Source organism: Hyperolius riggenbachi, chromosome 9 (genome assembly GCF_040937935.1).
Source record: "Hyperolius riggenbachi isolate aHypRig1 chromosome 9, aHypRig1.pri, whole genome shotgun sequence".
Taxonomy (NCBI): domain Eukaryota; kingdom Metazoa; phylum Chordata; class Amphibia; order Anura; family Hyperoliidae; genus Hyperolius; species Hyperolius riggenbachi.
This window is the reverse complement of record NC_090654.1, coordinates 54757666-54774907: the sequence shown is the minus strand read 5'-3', so window position 1 is coordinate 54774907 and position 17242 is coordinate 54757666. Positions and strand designations below refer to the sequence as shown.

General features: G+C 50.1%; 1 protein-coding gene across 6 annotated transcripts in view; it reads left to right on the top strand.

Annotated features, from left to right (window-relative positions):
- The window catches only part of LOC137532372 (ghrelin-like), a 369288-nt gene that overhangs the window by 338647 nt on the left and 13399 nt on the right, over positions 1-17242 (top strand). For all 6 annotated transcript variants that reach the window (XM_068252798.1, XM_068252802.1, XM_068252804.1 and 3 more), the window contains one exon: positions 5285-5459. In XM_068252798.1, coding sequence (XP_068108899.1) covers positions 5319-5459 — 141 coding nt within the window. In that variant the 5' untranslated portion in view covers positions 5285-5318. The remainder of the gene's footprint in view (positions 1-5284; positions 5460-17242) is intronic.

The following is a 17242-nucleotide window of genomic DNA, read 5'->3' as shown; positions in this document are numbered from 1 at the left end:
GCGATACTGAGCAATATTATACCTGAGGTCTGTGTATGGGGGCGATGCTGAGCGATATTATACCTGAGGTCTGTGTATGGGGCGATACTGAGCGATATTATACTTGAGGTCTGTGTATGAGGCCATGCTGAGCGATATTATACCTGAGGTCCGTGTATGGGGCGTTGCTGAGCGATATTATACCTGAGGTCTGTGTATGGGGTGATGCTGAGCGATATTATACATGAGGTCCGTGTATGGGGTGATGCTGAGCGATATTATACCTGAGGTCTGTGTATGGGGTGATGCTGAGCGATATTATACCTGAGGTCTGTGTATGGGGCGATGCTGAGCGATATTATACCTGAGGTCTGTGTATGGGGTGATGCTGAGCGATATTATACCTGAGGTCTGTGTATGGGGCGATACTGAGCGATATTATACCTGAGGTCTGTGTATGGGGCGATGCTGAGCGATATTATACCTGAGATCTGTGTATGGGGCCATGCTGAGCGATATTATACCTGAGGTCTGTGTATGGGGCCATGCTGAGCGATATTATACCTGAGGTCTGTGTATGGGGCGATGCTGAGCGATATTATACCTGAGGTCTGTCTATGGGGGCGATGCTGAGCGATATTATACCTAAGGTCTGTGTATGGGGCGATGCTGAGCGATATTATACCTGAGGTCTGTGTATGGGGCGATGCTGAGCGATATTATACCTGAGGTCTGTGTATGGGGTGATGCTGAGCGATATTATACCTGAGGTCCGTGTATGGGGCGTTGCTGAGCGTTATTATACCTGAGGTCTGTGTATGGGGTGATGCTGAGCGATATTATACATGAGGTCCGTGTATGGGGTGATGCTGAGCGATATTATACCTGAGGTCTGTGTATGGGGTGATGCTGAGCGATATTATACCTGAGGTCTGTGTATGGGGCGATGCTGAGCGATATTATACCTGAGGTCTGTGTATGGGGTGATGCTGAGCGATATTATACCTGAGGTCTGTGTATGGGGCGATGCTGAGCAATATTATACCTGAGATCTGTGTATGGGGCCATGCTGAGCGATATTATACATGAGGTCTGTGTATGGGGCCATGCTGAGCGATATTATACCTGAGGTCTGTGTATGGGGCGATGCTGAGCGATATTATACCTGAGGTCTGTGTATGGGGTGATGCTGAGCGATATTATACCTGAGGTCTGTGTATGGGGCGATACTGAGCGATATTATACCTGAGGTCTGTGTATGGGGCCATGCTGAGCAATATTATACCTGAGGTCTGTGTATGGGGCCATGCTGAGTGATATTATACCTGAGGTCTGTGTATGGGGCAATACTGAGCGATATTATACCTGAGGTCTGTGTATGGGGCCATGCTGAGCGATATTATACCTGAGGTCTGTGTATGGGGCGATGCTGAGCGATATTATACCTGAGGTCTGTGTATGGGGCGATGCTGAACAATATTATACCTGAGGTCTGTGTATGGGGCGATGCTGAGCGATATTATACCTGAGGTCTGTGTATGGGGCGATGCTGAGCGATATTATACATGAGGTCTGTGTATGGGGCCATGCTGAGCAATATTATACCTGAGGTCTGTGTATGGGGCGATGCTGAGCGATATTATACCTGAGGTCTGTGTATGGGGCGATGCTGAGCGATATTATACCTGAGGTCTGTGTATGGGGCCATGCTGAGCGATATTATACATGAGGTCTGTGTATGGGGCAATACTGAGCGATATTATACCTGAGGTCTGTGTATAGGGCGATACTGAGCGATATTATACCTGAGGCCTGTGTATGGGGCCATGCTGAGCGATATTATACCTGAGGTCTGTGTATGGGGCGATACTGAGCGATATTATACCTGAGGTCTGTGTATGGGGCGATGCTGAGCGATATACCTGAGGTCTGTGTATGGGGCGATGCTGAGCCATATTATGGTGCAGTTTGGGAAGGGGAGGTGGGGAGTTTAGCTGGCAGTGTGTAGGGCTGGATCATATTCCACAAGGTGGCTGCTATGGCTTCGATATGCTGAAGCTATGTACACACATGCGAGAATTGTCGCCCATAAGAGATTGAGAAACGATTCCTCGGGCAATAATTCGGGGAATGATGTTGTACAGACACGCCGCTAGCCTTGAGGCCAGCAATGTGCTCTGTTGCTATGGAGGAGGGCAGAGGGGACGACAATCGGCGTATGACGGAGGCGCTTTAATTAGTGGGTGGGGCTAGTAAAAAGCATTGTGAATGGTTGTGCTTGGGCATCGGGGATCGTTAAAAATCCTACAGGACGGATCTTCAATGTTGCCCGAGCAATAGCGATCTGCGGCCTCAGTACACACATAATGATCGTCAGTTGAAACTGAAACAGCGGATAACGACAGGAGCATGTGTGTCCCCATTCACCTCTATCCCCCTCTGTTCTCTCCTAAATGCCAGCAGGAGCTGCTTCAGGGTTGGCAGGCACTAGACCCGGCGGTGCGCGTCATTGACTTGTGCGCAATGATGTGTGCTGCCGGGCCTAACGCTTGTGCACTGCTGCTGACCCGGATCAGCTTTTGCTGGCTTCTAGGAGAGAGCAGAGGGGGATGGAAGTGAATGTGGAGGGGGGTGGGGGGGGGGGGGGGGGCTACAGTGGGCATGAGGACTACTCCCTGTACCTGCCTGCTTCAATTCTGATTGGCCAATTTTACTACTTCCATGCAGTATGAGGTTTGAGGCTTAAGTGCCTACGAGGCGAAATTAAGAAAAAAAGTTAATCACCTGCTTCATCTTTTAAGGCACGGAGGACGCCGTCCGCACCCTCCGTGCCGATCCGCCGGGTCCCCCCGCTCATTAGCCCCCCGGGCCGGCTGCCGACCCCACGGCCCGGGTCGGGCTCTCCTGCCTCTCGTAAAATGGCCGCTTGCTCTGGCCGCGGCTGCATAGCGTGGATCGGGGGGATGGCCCTAGAGCTGCGCAGCCGCACTCGCAGCTATGCGGACTGCGCAGCCGCAGCCAGAGCAAGCGGCCATTTTACGAGAGGCAGGAGAGCTCGACCCGCGCCGTGGGGTCGGCAGCCGGCCCGGGGGGCTAACGAGCGGGGGGACCCGGCGGATCGGCACGGAGGGCGCGGACGGCGTCCTCCGTGCCTTAAAAGATGAGGCAGGTGAATAACTTTTTTTCTTAATTTCGCCTCGTAAGTCCTTTAACCTCCTGAGCGGTATGGACGAGCTCAGCTCGTCCATCACCGCCGGAGGCTGCCGCTCAGGCCCTGCTGGGCCGATTTTCTTCAAATAAAAAGCAGCACACGCAGCCGGCACTTTGCCAGCCGCGCGTGCTGCCTGATCGCCGCCGCTCTGCGGCGATCCGCTGCGAGCAGCGGCGAAAGAGGGTCCCCCCAGCCGCCTGAGCCCAGCGTAGCCGGAACAAAAAGTTCCGGCCAGCGCTAAGGGCTGGATCGGAGGCGGCTGACGTCAGGACGTCGGCTGACGTCCATGACGTCACTCCGCTCGTCGCTATGGCGACGATCTAAGCAAAACAAGGAAGGCCGCTCATTGCGGCCTTCCTTGTTTATTCTGGGCGCCGGAGGCGATCGGAAGAACGCCTCCGGAGCGCCCTCTAGTGGGCTTTCATGCAGCCAACTTTCAGTTGGCTGCATGAAATAGTTTTTTTTAATTAAAAAAAAACCCTCCCGCAGCCTCCCTGGCGATCTCAATAGAACGCCGGGGAGGTTAAAGCAGATCCGAGATGAAAAACTAACTATAACAAGTAACTTGTCTATATATCTTATCTAAAGTTTAGATAGTTTACACAGCATATCTAGCTGCAAACAGCTTCAAACGTTTATGATTATTTATTCCTGTGATACAATGAGGGCAGCCATGTTCTGTTTGTCACATTGTCACAGGCTGAGGGCTGGAGATGCTATCAGCTTGCCTGTGTGTAAATGTAGTCCCCTCTCCTCCTCCATCCTCCCCTCTGCCTCTGAAATCAATGGCTAGTAACAACCTCCTCCTCCTCCTGCCCAGACTGAGCTCCCATAAGCCCTTGCTACAGTGCCAAGGCACAATAGGAGCTGTGGGCGAGGCCTGTTTAGTTTTAGGGAATTTAGAGTATTAAAACAAAACAAAAAAAGTATTTGGCTTGAGGAATGCCCCATAAACTATATGAAAGGAACACAATTATGCAATGAGCAAAAGTTTATCTCGGATCCACTTTAGTTTTGGGTAGGTTGGAAAATGAGTAGCGCCTTTAAAGACCCTTGATGTGACAGAAAATGAGAGAATGTATCTAGGATCCCGCAACTGAAAATTTCAAATGCAAATAAACTTTTTTATTGTTGATTGTGTCCTCACTTTTATAACAGTCCGGTATAACAGGGAGGTAGAGTGTGTAATATGAAGCTGCTGTAGCCCCCTTCTGGTTACTTATATTTTATTTAGTGACTTCAGATCCAGATAGACATCTGCTGATGGTTGTGTAGCCTTATGCTGGGAATACACGGTTCGTTTTTGCCTTCGTTTAAACCTTCGATTCGTTCGGTAAACGAATCGAGTGTTGAAAACGTATGTGAAAATAGTCATAATCTCATTATAGTTTCGATTAATAGACCCCAAAAACGAACGACTAGTGATCGAACATGTTTGATATTATCTCTCTTTATCCATCTAATCGAGCCATTGGTAGGCTTGATGGCTGTTCAGATCGATTATATATTCGTTTATGCTAGTCCGTCCCTGTAAAAAGGGATTTTCGTTTCGTTTCTTTGCAGCCTTCGATCATTGGAAAAACGAAACCATCAGAATCGAAAAAAAAACCGAAACCGTGGGTGGTGATATTAACCGTATGACCGATTATTTCGGGATCGAAAAGGACAAAAGGCACAATCGAAACGAAGGTTTAAACGAAGGCAAAAACGAACCGTGTATTCCCAGCATTAGGGCTTCTTTCCATTGAAGCGCAGAGCCCAGTGGCTACACGTCACACTCGGCGGATGAGCGGGGCTTGCGACGGGCTAAAGCACCCCGAAATGCAGCAAACCATGAGCGATTCAGCGCTGAATCACCGTGCATGAATGGTAATGGCAGACAGTGCAGTCTATGCACTGTCTGCTGTCCCTGCGATTGCATTTCCATAAGTGTACATAAAAGTGCACTATATGGAAACGAGCCCTTATTTTGTATTTAGTGCCAGTAGAGAGGGTTAGCACACAGCTGACTTCCATGCATCCAGATTTGCTTGCTAATGCTGTCCCTTTCTTCTGTATCAATACAGATGTCTCTAAATATCTGTTTTTGCCTAGAAAAAGTGTGATCACCTGACCAGCCTGAACCGCAATGTTCATCCCACTAGCATTCTGGGACATACAAATCTGCCATGGCACTCTATGGGGCTCTACATCATTACCTTTGGATGCAGCCCCTGGCTCACAAGAAACAAGATACACGGAGGACAACATTATCTCTGAGAAAAAAAAGGTATGAAAGACCATCTTTGAGTAAAACAAAGCAGAAAAAAATGAATACCTTAAGGCCCCTGTTTCCGTTAGGGGTTTATGTGTCTGACTTCACATGCAGTGATGCTCAAATCCGGATCCATAAGGCATCCGGATAGTTCTATCCGGATATCTCCCCGTTACCTGTGCGGGGGGGGGGGGGGTCAATCTTACCTGTCTGACGTCTTCTTCGGTCCGTCCCTCGGTGCCTCCCACGATGCGGTCCAAGCGGCAGTCACGTGATTACAAACACGTCCTCCTTCCGGGTTGAAGGAGGAAGTGTTTGTAATCACGTGACGTGCGTGGAACGCATCGTGCGAGGCACCGAGGGACGGACGAGGAAGACTTCAGACAGATAAGATTGACCCCCCCGCCCACACCGCACAGGTTTACTGGGAGATATCCAGATAGCAACTATCCGGGCATCTCCCGGATCCAGATTTGAGCAGCACTGTTCACATGCACACATCTAAATTCAGAATTGCAGCCTATTGAAATCAATGGGCTGCTTCACAATTTATGTGCATGAAGAAAAACAGAAGCACTGCTTTTCTTCTTTCTCTGCCTGAAAGAGGTAATATTGTACTATGCAACTAAAGGTGCCCATACATCAGGCTATTTGGCAGTCCATTGACCAACCAATTCGATTATTATCGAATTGGTTGAAAATCGGTGCCGTCAAGTGCAGGCCCAATCGATGATACAACCAATTTAAGACCAAATGTTGGTTGCTCGGGTGTGCGGCGGTATGGCGGCCGATTTTGAAATGAGCACGAAACCCCCGCCGCTGCCGCCTTAATGTATAAATGTGCCCACCTGTGTGTGCATTTATACATTACCTGTCCTATAATAAACACAAACTGCGCCTGCCAAAGTACAAACGGGTGCAATAGCATATGCTTCAATCGAGTGTTCGCTATCACAAGTCCTTGAATATCAGTCTATAGTGCTGTGACAGCGTTCCTCTTCTTTTCTACAATTTAAACATAGAAAAAACAATCGCACATAGTGCATTACTGTGAATCACAAAGTACAGTTCCCCACACGTGCATAAGTGCTCAATTGTGCATCACTCGTGGTCTCTACAGCCCCTCCACACTAGCAGCTCACCAGATTGACACCACCTCACAGTCCAGGTGGGTCTAGCGCTTAGCCTATAGAGCGGCCAACTCCAATGACACTTCCACGATAGTTTAGTTCACAATTGGATGATCCATATTTAATGACAAGTTCCACATGAAAAACATATAAGAACACACATAGCATAAAACCGTTGGGCTAAAAGTTATGGCCTGCGCAATATCAGCGCACTCACTTGTGTAGGAAGATAACAGGCATTTCAGGCATTGCAGCCTAGCAATAAAGCTTCTCTGCTGGCGGTGTCGGCGTCCCGAACTTCCCCGCTCCTCGTGGCAGCCTGTCTCCTGACCTTCCAGATCCCAGGCTGCCACGAGGAGCGGGGAAGTTCGGGACGCCGACACCGCCAGCAGAGAAGCTTTATTGCTAGGCTGCAATGCCTGAAATGCCTGTTATCTTCCTACACAAGTGAGTGCGCTGATATTGCGCAGGCCATAACTTTTAGCCCAACGGTTTTATGCTATGTGTGTTCTTATATGTTTTTCATGTGGAACTTGTCATTAAATATGGATCATCCAATTGTGAACTAAACTATCGTGGAAGTGTCATTGGAGTTGGCCGCTCTATAGGCTAAGCGCTAGACCCACCTGGACTGTGAGGTGGTGTCAATCTGGTGAGCTGCTAGTGTGGAGGGGCTGTAGAGACCACGAGTGATGCACAATTGAGCACTTATGCACGTGTGGGGAACTGTACTTTGTGATTCACAGTAATGCACTATGTGCGATTGTTTTTTCTATGTTTAAATTGTAGAAAAGAAGAGGAGCGCTGTCACAGCACTATAGACATTACCTGTCCTGTAGCAGCCTCCTCACGGTGTCTGTAACCTCCGGGTGGCCTCCGTATACGCCACCAGCGCACATCGTGTAACGCCAGACAGTATGCGCCAGTGGCGTGTACAGAGAGCCGCTCGGACGTTACGGACACTGCGCAGAGGCTGCTACAGGACAGGTAATGTATAAATGCACACACTGGGGGGGCACATTTATACATTAGGGGGGCAGCGGCTGGGCGGACACGGTGGGCACAGCCGATTCCCTTAAGATTTCATGCTTAAATCGCGAATTGGCCTGCAGTATATGGGCAGCTTTGGTTAACAGACAAATTTATCTAATCAGATTCGATTAGAGTTAAATTTGTCTCTTTGTCGAATCTGCCCATGATCTCCTGATATATGGGCACCTTAACAGTTTTTCTCCAGTCAGGACCCAGTGAGACTACTGATAAGGAATTACAGAGCCATAAACTACTTTACTCTAGGAAGCCCAGTTCTCTGCCAGGAGAGGATAGAAATAAAAAAAAGGACAATATTTCATAGTGGCTCAACAGAGTACTGGTTAAGGGCACTGCCTTTGACATGGGAGACCAGGGTTTGAATCCTGGCTAGGGTCAGTACCTATTCAGTAAGGAGTTCAAGGCAAGACTCCCTAACACTGCAGGGTGGCCTCTTGAATGCGTCCCAGTGGCTGCATCTCTTGAGCGCTTAGAGTCTGAAAGGAGAAAAGCGCTATATAAATGTTCGGTTTATTATTATATATTTCAGCACTCTGAGGCACAGAGACAGACTGTTACATTCAGCTGAGACAAAACAATAAATATGCTTTCTTTAAGTTTTTAAAAATAGAACACAAAACCGTGGGATATCTAAAAGTCACTTTACCTCTTCACTTAAGTGTAGCGTGTCCCTTGAATAACATCAGTATGTCCTGCAAATCAGGTGATTAAGGGCCCTTTTCCACGAGCAGTTGATAAGCAGTGAAAAGCGCGCAGTTCAGCCGCTTGTGGAAAAGGGCCTTGAAGGAAACCTAAAGCAAAAAGAAAACGGTTTCACTTCTACCAACAGCCTGCAGCTGCCCTGTGCTCGTGCCGTGATCCTGCCATGCTCCAGTCACCCGCAGTGCCGCAGCTAGATTCACAGGCCCGGTCTACGCACCTCCTGATTGCATCCCCATGGATTTGTGTAGTATGGGAAAATCTATACTTCATATGCACAGAGCAAAGCAACCAGCATTGTTTACAAGGAAATAAATATGGCAGCCTCCATGTGCTGCTTTTATCATAATTTAGGCTTCGTCTTTTAATGGCGCCCAAATTACTGGCTGAGCGCTGCTATAGCCGTAATTCACATGGCACCTATTGCAGCTCCCAAATCTCCAGCGCTGTTCTTGCCCGATTACCCCTGAGACTGATCCCCGTCCATCCAGGAAACTGCATACTGCATTAGAGGACCCTTTGTTTCTCATAAATCTACCCCCTTCGGGTCCCGAACCAGCTGCAGAGTGAACTCACCAGTCCGGCGACACGCTCCTCCATCAGTCCATGCGCTGCTGTCTTCCTCTCTGCAGGGGCCCCTCTGCACCGTGACCTGGCGGTATGTTGTTATGTAATAATATGCCATGAAGAGGCAGCTAGAGGAAAGACGGGAGCACACATACTGACGGAGGAGCGAGCCGGCCGGACAGGGGAGTTCACTTTGCAGCTGAACACTCTGCAGAGTACAAGAAAGTTGGGGAGACCTGGGGGTGTGGCAGCGGGCTCAGGGGCCCTTAGCTTTACCCTATGAAAATGCCGGCTCTGGGTTTGTGAGGCAGAACCTGAATTTTGCAGAAGCTAAACCGATATGGGAGCTGCAGAGTTACACCGCCGGCAGATAACGCATCTTAATTGTACAGTTGTTCTGCACTCTCTATTAGTCGCTGTGCATTTTCCTGCACATTTGTATGTATTGGGCCATAATGCATAAAAAGTACATGCAGCAGTGGGTTATGAAAAGCTTTTATTTAAAGGAATGCTGAGCAGTCGTAAAAAATTAAATTAGTACTCACCTGGGGCTTCCTCCAGCCCACCATAGGCTGCAAGGTCCCCCGGTGTCCTACTGGCTCCTCTCCCAGCCCTGCTGGTGGCTCTGGTAATGGCGACTTTTGGGCTGAAAGTTGTCCGTATACTTCCAGGAAGACCATGCTCTGCGTCCTCATGCCAGCCGCTACGCATCATCACGCTGGCCGGAGTGACAGTCCTGCGTCAGAATTCCAAAGCCAGTGAAAATAATGCCTGGTGTCCTGGAATGCTCTGAGGAGAATTCCGCATTGCAGGGTGCCTCTTCCCTCCTCACAGGCATGTACGTTCTGGCATGACGTCACATGCCAGCGTGACATGTCAGGGAGAGCGCCACTGCTGGAGGACGAAGAGTAACCATGGCAACCATGATGCCAGCGCAGTCCCAGGCAGTACCAAGTAATGTATGTCCCGACTCCCGGCCACCTCACTCCCCTCAGCCAACACCGTCCGCACCCCTGACAGTTCAGGCCACAGCATCCGGCGTCCACTACAGACATTTTTAAAGGGGCAATATATGCGTGGGGGCCCCTATGGATTCTGGGGGCAATTGCCCCCCTTGCCTTAATTGAAGCGCTGGCCCTCTTCCGTCCCGCAGGTGATGTAGATGCCTCGCGCTGGTGACGCGGAGCTGTGCAATTAAGCACACCTTGCCAGTGCTGTATATACTATACTGTAATATATATGTTATATCTATTCATAAAAGATTGATTCTAGGCACAGCATATACTGTCAGGCTGTATAATGGTAAGCACAGCTTTAATACAAGGTTTTCACACTGGTTTCTTCAACTAGATGTCCAAGCATTACTGTACTTGTATGCTAGCCTTGCAACACATAGCTGTCTCTTGCAGCATTTCATAGCTCCCAACTATCCCTGTTTTGAGGGACAGCACCTCTTTGGGGACCTTGTCCCTTTCTTCCTCATTTGTCCCTCTTTCGTGACCTATGTATATATCTATGTAATTATATGTATTTTATCCAGGGCTGTGGAGTGGGTACAAAAATCTTCAGACTCCAACTCCGACTCCTCAGTTTATGAAATCTCCGACTCCAGGTACCCAAAATGGCTCTGACTCCTCGACTACTTAGTCTAATACTTACCAGGTCTGTGGATTTTGTACAAAAATCATCCGACTCCCGACTCCGACTCCTCAGTTTATGAAATCACTGACTCCGGGTACCCAAAATTGCTCCGACGACTCCAACTCAGACTCCACAGCCCTGATTTTATCTACTGACAAATGTGTTTAATTGACTCTAAACTTTATTCCCATCCTTTAAATTGATATATTTCTTATTTTCAAATGTTAATATGAAGGACAATAAACCAGGATCGAAAGGACCAGTGAGGTTTAAGTTATAAAATAACATATTTTTCTTTTGAAAGCTTTATGGCATGAGTGACTAGGGGTGTGAATAAGGGTGTGGCTTAAGTGTCCCTATTTCTTATCACAAAAAGTTGGGAGGTATGGCCAAGTCCGGTTCTAGACTTTTTGCTGCCTGTGTGAGGATGCGCCCCACCCCCCGATTTGGAATGATCGCACAGCACCCGACAATTTACTCTGCTTCATTTAATGTTCTCACGTGACATGCTGCAGCACAACACAATAGCACACTGGCTGGCTGTGAGTCTGTGCCAAACAGACTGCTAACCCTCAGCCACTCCACTCCTCAGGAAGGTACACATAGTGATGCTCAAATACCCCTTTTTAAAATTCGAGTTTGGTCGAATTCGAATAGTAAATTATTCGAGGTCAGTCGAATATTCGAGTCGAATAATTTTTACTATTCGATTCGACCTCGGACTTCGAGCTCACTATTTGAGTCGGTATTCGAGCTAACTATTCGAGCTGACTATTCGAATTGGCCTTAAATAGCTTCCCAACACTTGTTTTGAGGGTTAATGATGCAAGAAACATATTTTTTTCCAAGTGACAACAGCAAGTGATTATGTGGGGATGTTCCTTTAAAAAAAAAAAAAGGTGAAAAGAGAAGTTGTGTCCAGAATTTTGTTCAGTACTGTATATACTTCTTCTTCTTCTTCTTCTTTATCTTCTATATCTTCTTCTTCTTCTTCTATATCTTCTTCTTCTTCTTCATCTTCTTCTTCTTCTTCTTCATCTTCTTCATCTTCATCTTCTTCATCTTCATCTTCTTCATCTTCTTCATCTTCATCTTCTTCATCTTCTTCTTCATCTTCTTCATCTTCTTCATCTTCATCTTCTTCATCTTCTTCTTCATCTTCTTCATCTTCATCTTCTTCATCTTCTTCTTCTTCTTCTTCTTCATCTTCTTCTTCATCTTCTTCATCTTCTTCTTCATCTTCTTCATCTTCATCTTCTTCATCTTCTTCTTCATCTTCTTCATCTTCTTCATCTTCATCTTCTTCATCTTCATCTTCTTCTTCTTCTTCTTCTTCTTCTTCTTCTTCTTCTTCATCTTCTTCTTCATCTTCTTCATCTTCTTCTTCATCTTCTTCATCTTCATCTTCTTCATCTTCTTCATCTTCATCTTCTTCATCTTCTTCTTCATCTTCTTCATCTTCTTCATATTCATCTTCTTCATCTTCTTCTTCATCTTCTTCATCTTCATCTTCTTCATCTTCTTCTTCTTCTTCTTCTTCTTCTTCTTCTTCATCTTCTTCATCTTCTTCTTCATCTTCTTCATCTTCATCTTCTTCATCTTCATCTTCATCTTCATCTTCTTCATCTTCTTCTTCATCTTCTTCTTCTTCTTCTTCTTCTTCTTCTTCTTCTTCATCTTCTTCTTCATCTTCTTCATCTTCTTCTTCATCTTCTTCTTCATCTTCATCTTCATCTTCTTCATCTTCTTCTTCATCTTCATCTTCTTCATCTTCTTCTTCATCTTCTTCATCTTCATCTTCTTCATCTTCTTCTTCTTCTTCTTCTTCTTCTTCTTCTTCATCTTCTTCTTCATCTTCTTCATCTTCTTCTTCATCTTCTTCTTCATCTTCTTCATCTTCTTCTTCATCTTCTTCATCTTCTTCTTCATCTTCTTCATCTTCTTCTTCTTCTTCATCTTCTTCTATATAGTCTTCTTCGTCACTTATTTCTCTTTTCATTTTTTTTTTTTAAAGAAATGCAGCTATTTTTGAGCGTAACAACAAATAGCTGGTGGCGCACGCATGTTGGAAGCGCCATTGTATGTGCTCCCTGGCAGTGGAAACACACAGACAGCAGGAGGTAAATTTAGCAGCAGGAGGAGGAGGATGAGTGTGTGGCAGCATGCAGTCAATGAGGCAGGCAGCGTGACATAATAGCCCTGGTACCTAGCGGTGATACCATGGCTGTAAATAAACACAACAGGAGGTCCCAGACAGCGGTCGTGCAGCCCACATTGTGTCCAATACACAACTGGGACAACACAGTTTTCAACCCGGGCACCTCAGAAAAATTAAACCTTTTTTTGTAATGGTTTTGTAGTTTTGGTTTTACAACCAATTACACAGATATATAGCTATTTTTTGACGTAATAGCTGGTGGCAGAGTGGCAGCAGAAGGTAAATCTGTGTACCCTGGCGGTGGGAAACACAGACAGACAGCAGCAGCAGCAGGAGGAGGAATGGAGGAGAGTAATTATGTGAGCAGCTATTGTTTGACGTAATAGCTGGTGGCAGTGTGGCAGCAGAAGGTAATTCTGTGTACCCTGGCAGTGGGAAACACAGACAGACAGCAGCAGCAGGAGGAATGGAGGAGTAGTGTGAGTGTGGCAGCAGGTAGGCAGCGTGACATAATAGCCCTGGTACCTAGCGGTGATACCAGGGCCGTAAATAAACACAACAGGAGGTCCCAGACAGCGGTCGTGCAGCCCACATTGTGTCCAATACACAACTGGGACAACACAGTTTTCAACCCGGGCACCTCAGAAAAATTAAACCTTTTTTTTTTTTAATGGTTTGTTTGGTTTCGGTTTTGCAACCAATATAGCTATTGTTTGACGTAATAGCTGGTGGCAGAGTGGCAGCAGAAGAAGGTCATTCTGTGTACCCTGGCAGTGGGAAACACAGACAGACAGCAGAAGGGCAGTACACAGCAGCCCACTGTAGGTGTAAAATGTGTGGCTGCAGGCGACGTAATAGTCAAAGTGAACCAGGCTGGCTTAGTGAGCAGGAGCCAGGAGGTGGTAAAGGGTGGTAAGGCACATTAACGATGGTTCCGGCAGCCAGTTCATGTCCCCCTCTCGCCGACAACAGGGGCCAGGAACTCGCCTTCCACCCACGCCTGGTTCATCTTGAGAAACGTCAGTCTGTCCACAGACTTGTGAGACAGACGTGAGCGTTTCTCGGTGACCACGCCACCAGCTGCACTGAAGCAGCGCTCGGACAGCACGCTGGAAGGGGGGCAGGACAGCACTTCCAGGGCGTACTGCGCTAGCTCGCTCCAGATCTCCATGCGCTTGACCCAATACTCCATGGGATCAACAGGGGCATCGCTGTCAAGCCCGCTGTACGACCCCATGTAGTCAGCCACCATGCGGGTCAGGCGCTGGCTGTGACCGGAGGAGGATGCTGCTGCATGCATCTCCTCTCTAGTCACTGCTGCCGGAGCCTCTACAGTCCTGTAGAGCTCGTGGCTGAGAGACAGCAGGTCTGTGGGGCGCTTGCTGCTGCTGGATGCAGGCACCTGCTGCTGCCTCTGTGCTGGCTGCTGGACAGTGGGGGTGGAAGGCTGGGGGAAGGCTTCCTCCAAGCGCTCAACAAGGGCCTGCTGCAAGCTCCTTATTTGTTGCGCTGGGTCTCCTCCTGCAGGCGGCAGGAACTGGCTCAACTTCCCCTTGAGGCGTGGGTCCAACATCATGCTGATCCAGATGTCCTCCCTCTGCTTCATCTGGATCACCCTGGGGTCCCTGCGCAGGCACGCCAGCATGTGCGCTGCCATTGGGAAGAGGCGGGCCACGTCTGCTGGCACATCGACGTCAGTGCTGTCCTCATCCTCCTCCTCTGCCGCCTCATCCTCTCTCCACCCCCGCACCAACTCAGCTGCGCTGTGCTGATCCCCCTCATCAGCAGCCAGGTCAGGGACCTCCACCAAGTCCTCCTCCTCCTCCCCCTCAGAGGTGGACTGCGCAGCTGGTTGCCGCTCCTGCTGGTCCAAGGCTGCCGCTCCCTGTTCCAGCAAACCATCGAGGGCCCTGTTCAGCAGAGAAACCAGGGGCACCCACTCGCAGACCATAGCATGGTCCCTGCTCACCATGTTTGTGGCCTGCAGGAAGGGAGCCAGCACAAAGCACACCTGCTGCATGTGCCTCCAGTCATCATCGGGGACGATGGACGGGATGTTGCTGGTCTTGTCCCTTCTCCGAGCTGCGGAAACAGTGGCCAGGGCAAGGTACTGGTTGACAGCGTGCCTCTGTTCAACCATACGCTCCAACATCGCCAGGGTGGAGTTCCAGCGAGTCGGAACGTCAATGATCAGCCGATGGCGTGGCAGATCCAGCTCCTTTTGCACGTCTTCCAGGCTCGCACAGGCTGCAGCCGAGCGCCGGAAGTGACGCACAACATTCCTTGCCGTTTCCAGCAGTTCGCCCATCCCCTGGTAGGTGCGCAGGAACTTCTGCACCACCAGGTTCAGCACGTGGGCAAGACAGGGGATGTGGGTCAGGTTTCCCCTGTCTATGGCAGCAACCAGATTGGCCCCATTGTCGGACACCACCTCTCCGACTCTGAGGCCTCTGGGGGTCAGCCAAATCCTCTCCTGCTCCTGGAGTTTGGCCAACACGTGGGCTGCCGTCAGCTTGGTCTTGCCAAGGCTGACCAAGTGCAGCAGCGCTTGGCAGTGGCGGGCCTTCACGCTGCTGCTGAGGCGGGGGGTTTGGCCAGGTGTGGCGGAGGATGGCAGAGGATCGGAGGAACCCGCTGCAGTTCCCCTGACCCTGCGGGGTGGCACCACCCACTGTGTTGCTGCTGCTGCTGCTGCTGTGCCCGCTGCTGCTCTCCCATCCTCACCCCCTTCCACCAAGCTGACCCAGTGGACAGTGAAGGACAGGTAGCGGCCTGTCCCGAAGCGGCTGCTCCAGGAGTCCATGGTGACGTGGACCCTTTCACCAACCGCGTGCTCCAGCCCTCGCTCCACATTGGCCATCACAAAGCGGTGCAGTGCTGGAATGGCCTTGCGGGAGAAAAAGTGTCTGCTGGGGAGCTGCCAGTCTGGGGCTGCACAAGCAAGCAGCGCCCGCATGTCGCTCCCCTCCTGCACGAGCGTGTACGGCAGGAGTTGGGAGCACATGGCCCGTGCCAGCAAGCCGTTCAGCTGCCGCACGCGACGGCTGCTGGGAGGCAGAGCCCTAACCACCCCCTGGAAGGACTCGCTCAAAAGGCTCTGGCGTGGCCTTTTGCTGACACGGGAATCACCAGACACAGCGGAGGAGGCCACTGAGGACTGGCTGCCAGAACAGGCCTCAGTGTCGGCGGCAGGAGTTGCAGAGGGGGGAGGAGCAGTGCGTTTCCGCACTCCTGCTGGTGCTGCTGGAGGAGCAGGAGGGCGGGTGGCTGCTGTTGCTGCTGCTGAAGGCTGTGCAGTGATGGGTGTGGTGCCACTGCCAGCACCAGATGCCTTCAGCCTCTGGAACTCCTCATGCTGGTGGAAATGTTTAGCCGCAAGGTGGTTGATCAGCGAGCTGGTGCTGAACTTTAAGGGGTCTGCACCTCTGCTCAACTTCCGCTGACAGTGGTTGCAAGTGGCGTACTTGCTGTACACAGTGGGCATGGTGAAAAAGCGCCAGATTGGTGACAGAAACATCCCCCTACGGCATGGAAGCGCTGCTGCCTGTCTCCCTGTGGTGGTTGGGGGGGGGGCTTGGGTGCGGCTGGTGGTGGTACTGGCTGATGCTGCTGCTGCTGCTGCTGAGCCTGAGACACCAGCAGGCTGTGGGTCGCTGCCAATGCTTGCAATGATGCGCCTCCTTGCAAGGCCCACAAGCGCATCCTCCTCCTCCTCCGAGCTGCTGAGGACGACATCCCCTGGAGGTGGTGGCACCCAGTCTCTGTCTGTCACCGGGTCATCAACATCATCCTCCCCCTCCTCAAACATGTCCTGCTGGGATGATGACCCCCCAAACTCCTCTCCTGATGCATGGATGGGCTGCTTGACTGTCGCCACAGTCTTGCTGTCCAATCCCTCATCCCCCAAAGTGCCCATCAGCATCTCCTCCTCAAAATCGCCAACAACAGCAGACAATTGACTCATCATGCCTGGGGTCAAAAGAGTGCTGAATGAGAGGTCGGCGACTGACGGTGAACTGGCCTCCTCCCCAGACCCTGCTGGGCGGCTGCTGCGAACAGGGGTGGTGGTGGTGGTGGTGGTGAGGGTGGAGGCCTCGGATGCAGAGCTGATGGCGGGCTGCTCATCCTCCGTCATGAGTTGCACCACAGTGTCTGCATCCTTTTCCTCAATGGGACGTTTCCGACCCCGGCTGGAGGAAAATCGGAGCAGGTGCTACACGCTGCTGCTGCTGTGTCTCTGCAGCGTGAGTTGCAGATGCTCCTGCTGGGCGGCGCCCAAGGCGTCCACGGCCAGTGGCTATGGGAGGAATGTTAGCCACTGACGCTGCTGCTGCTGCTGCGGAACTGTGCATGGTGGCGCGCCCGCGGCCGCGGCTTGCCACAATGCTGCTCCCTCTCCTCCTGATTCCCTTGCTGCCCTTCCCCTTGCCCAAACCGCGCTGGCTGCCACTTCCAGACATCTTAAATGTTTTGGGCGTATAGACAAAAGTTTTGTAAAAGGGCGGGTGAAAAGTGGGGTACTTTAATGGAGTGGGTTGGTTGGTGAGGTGACT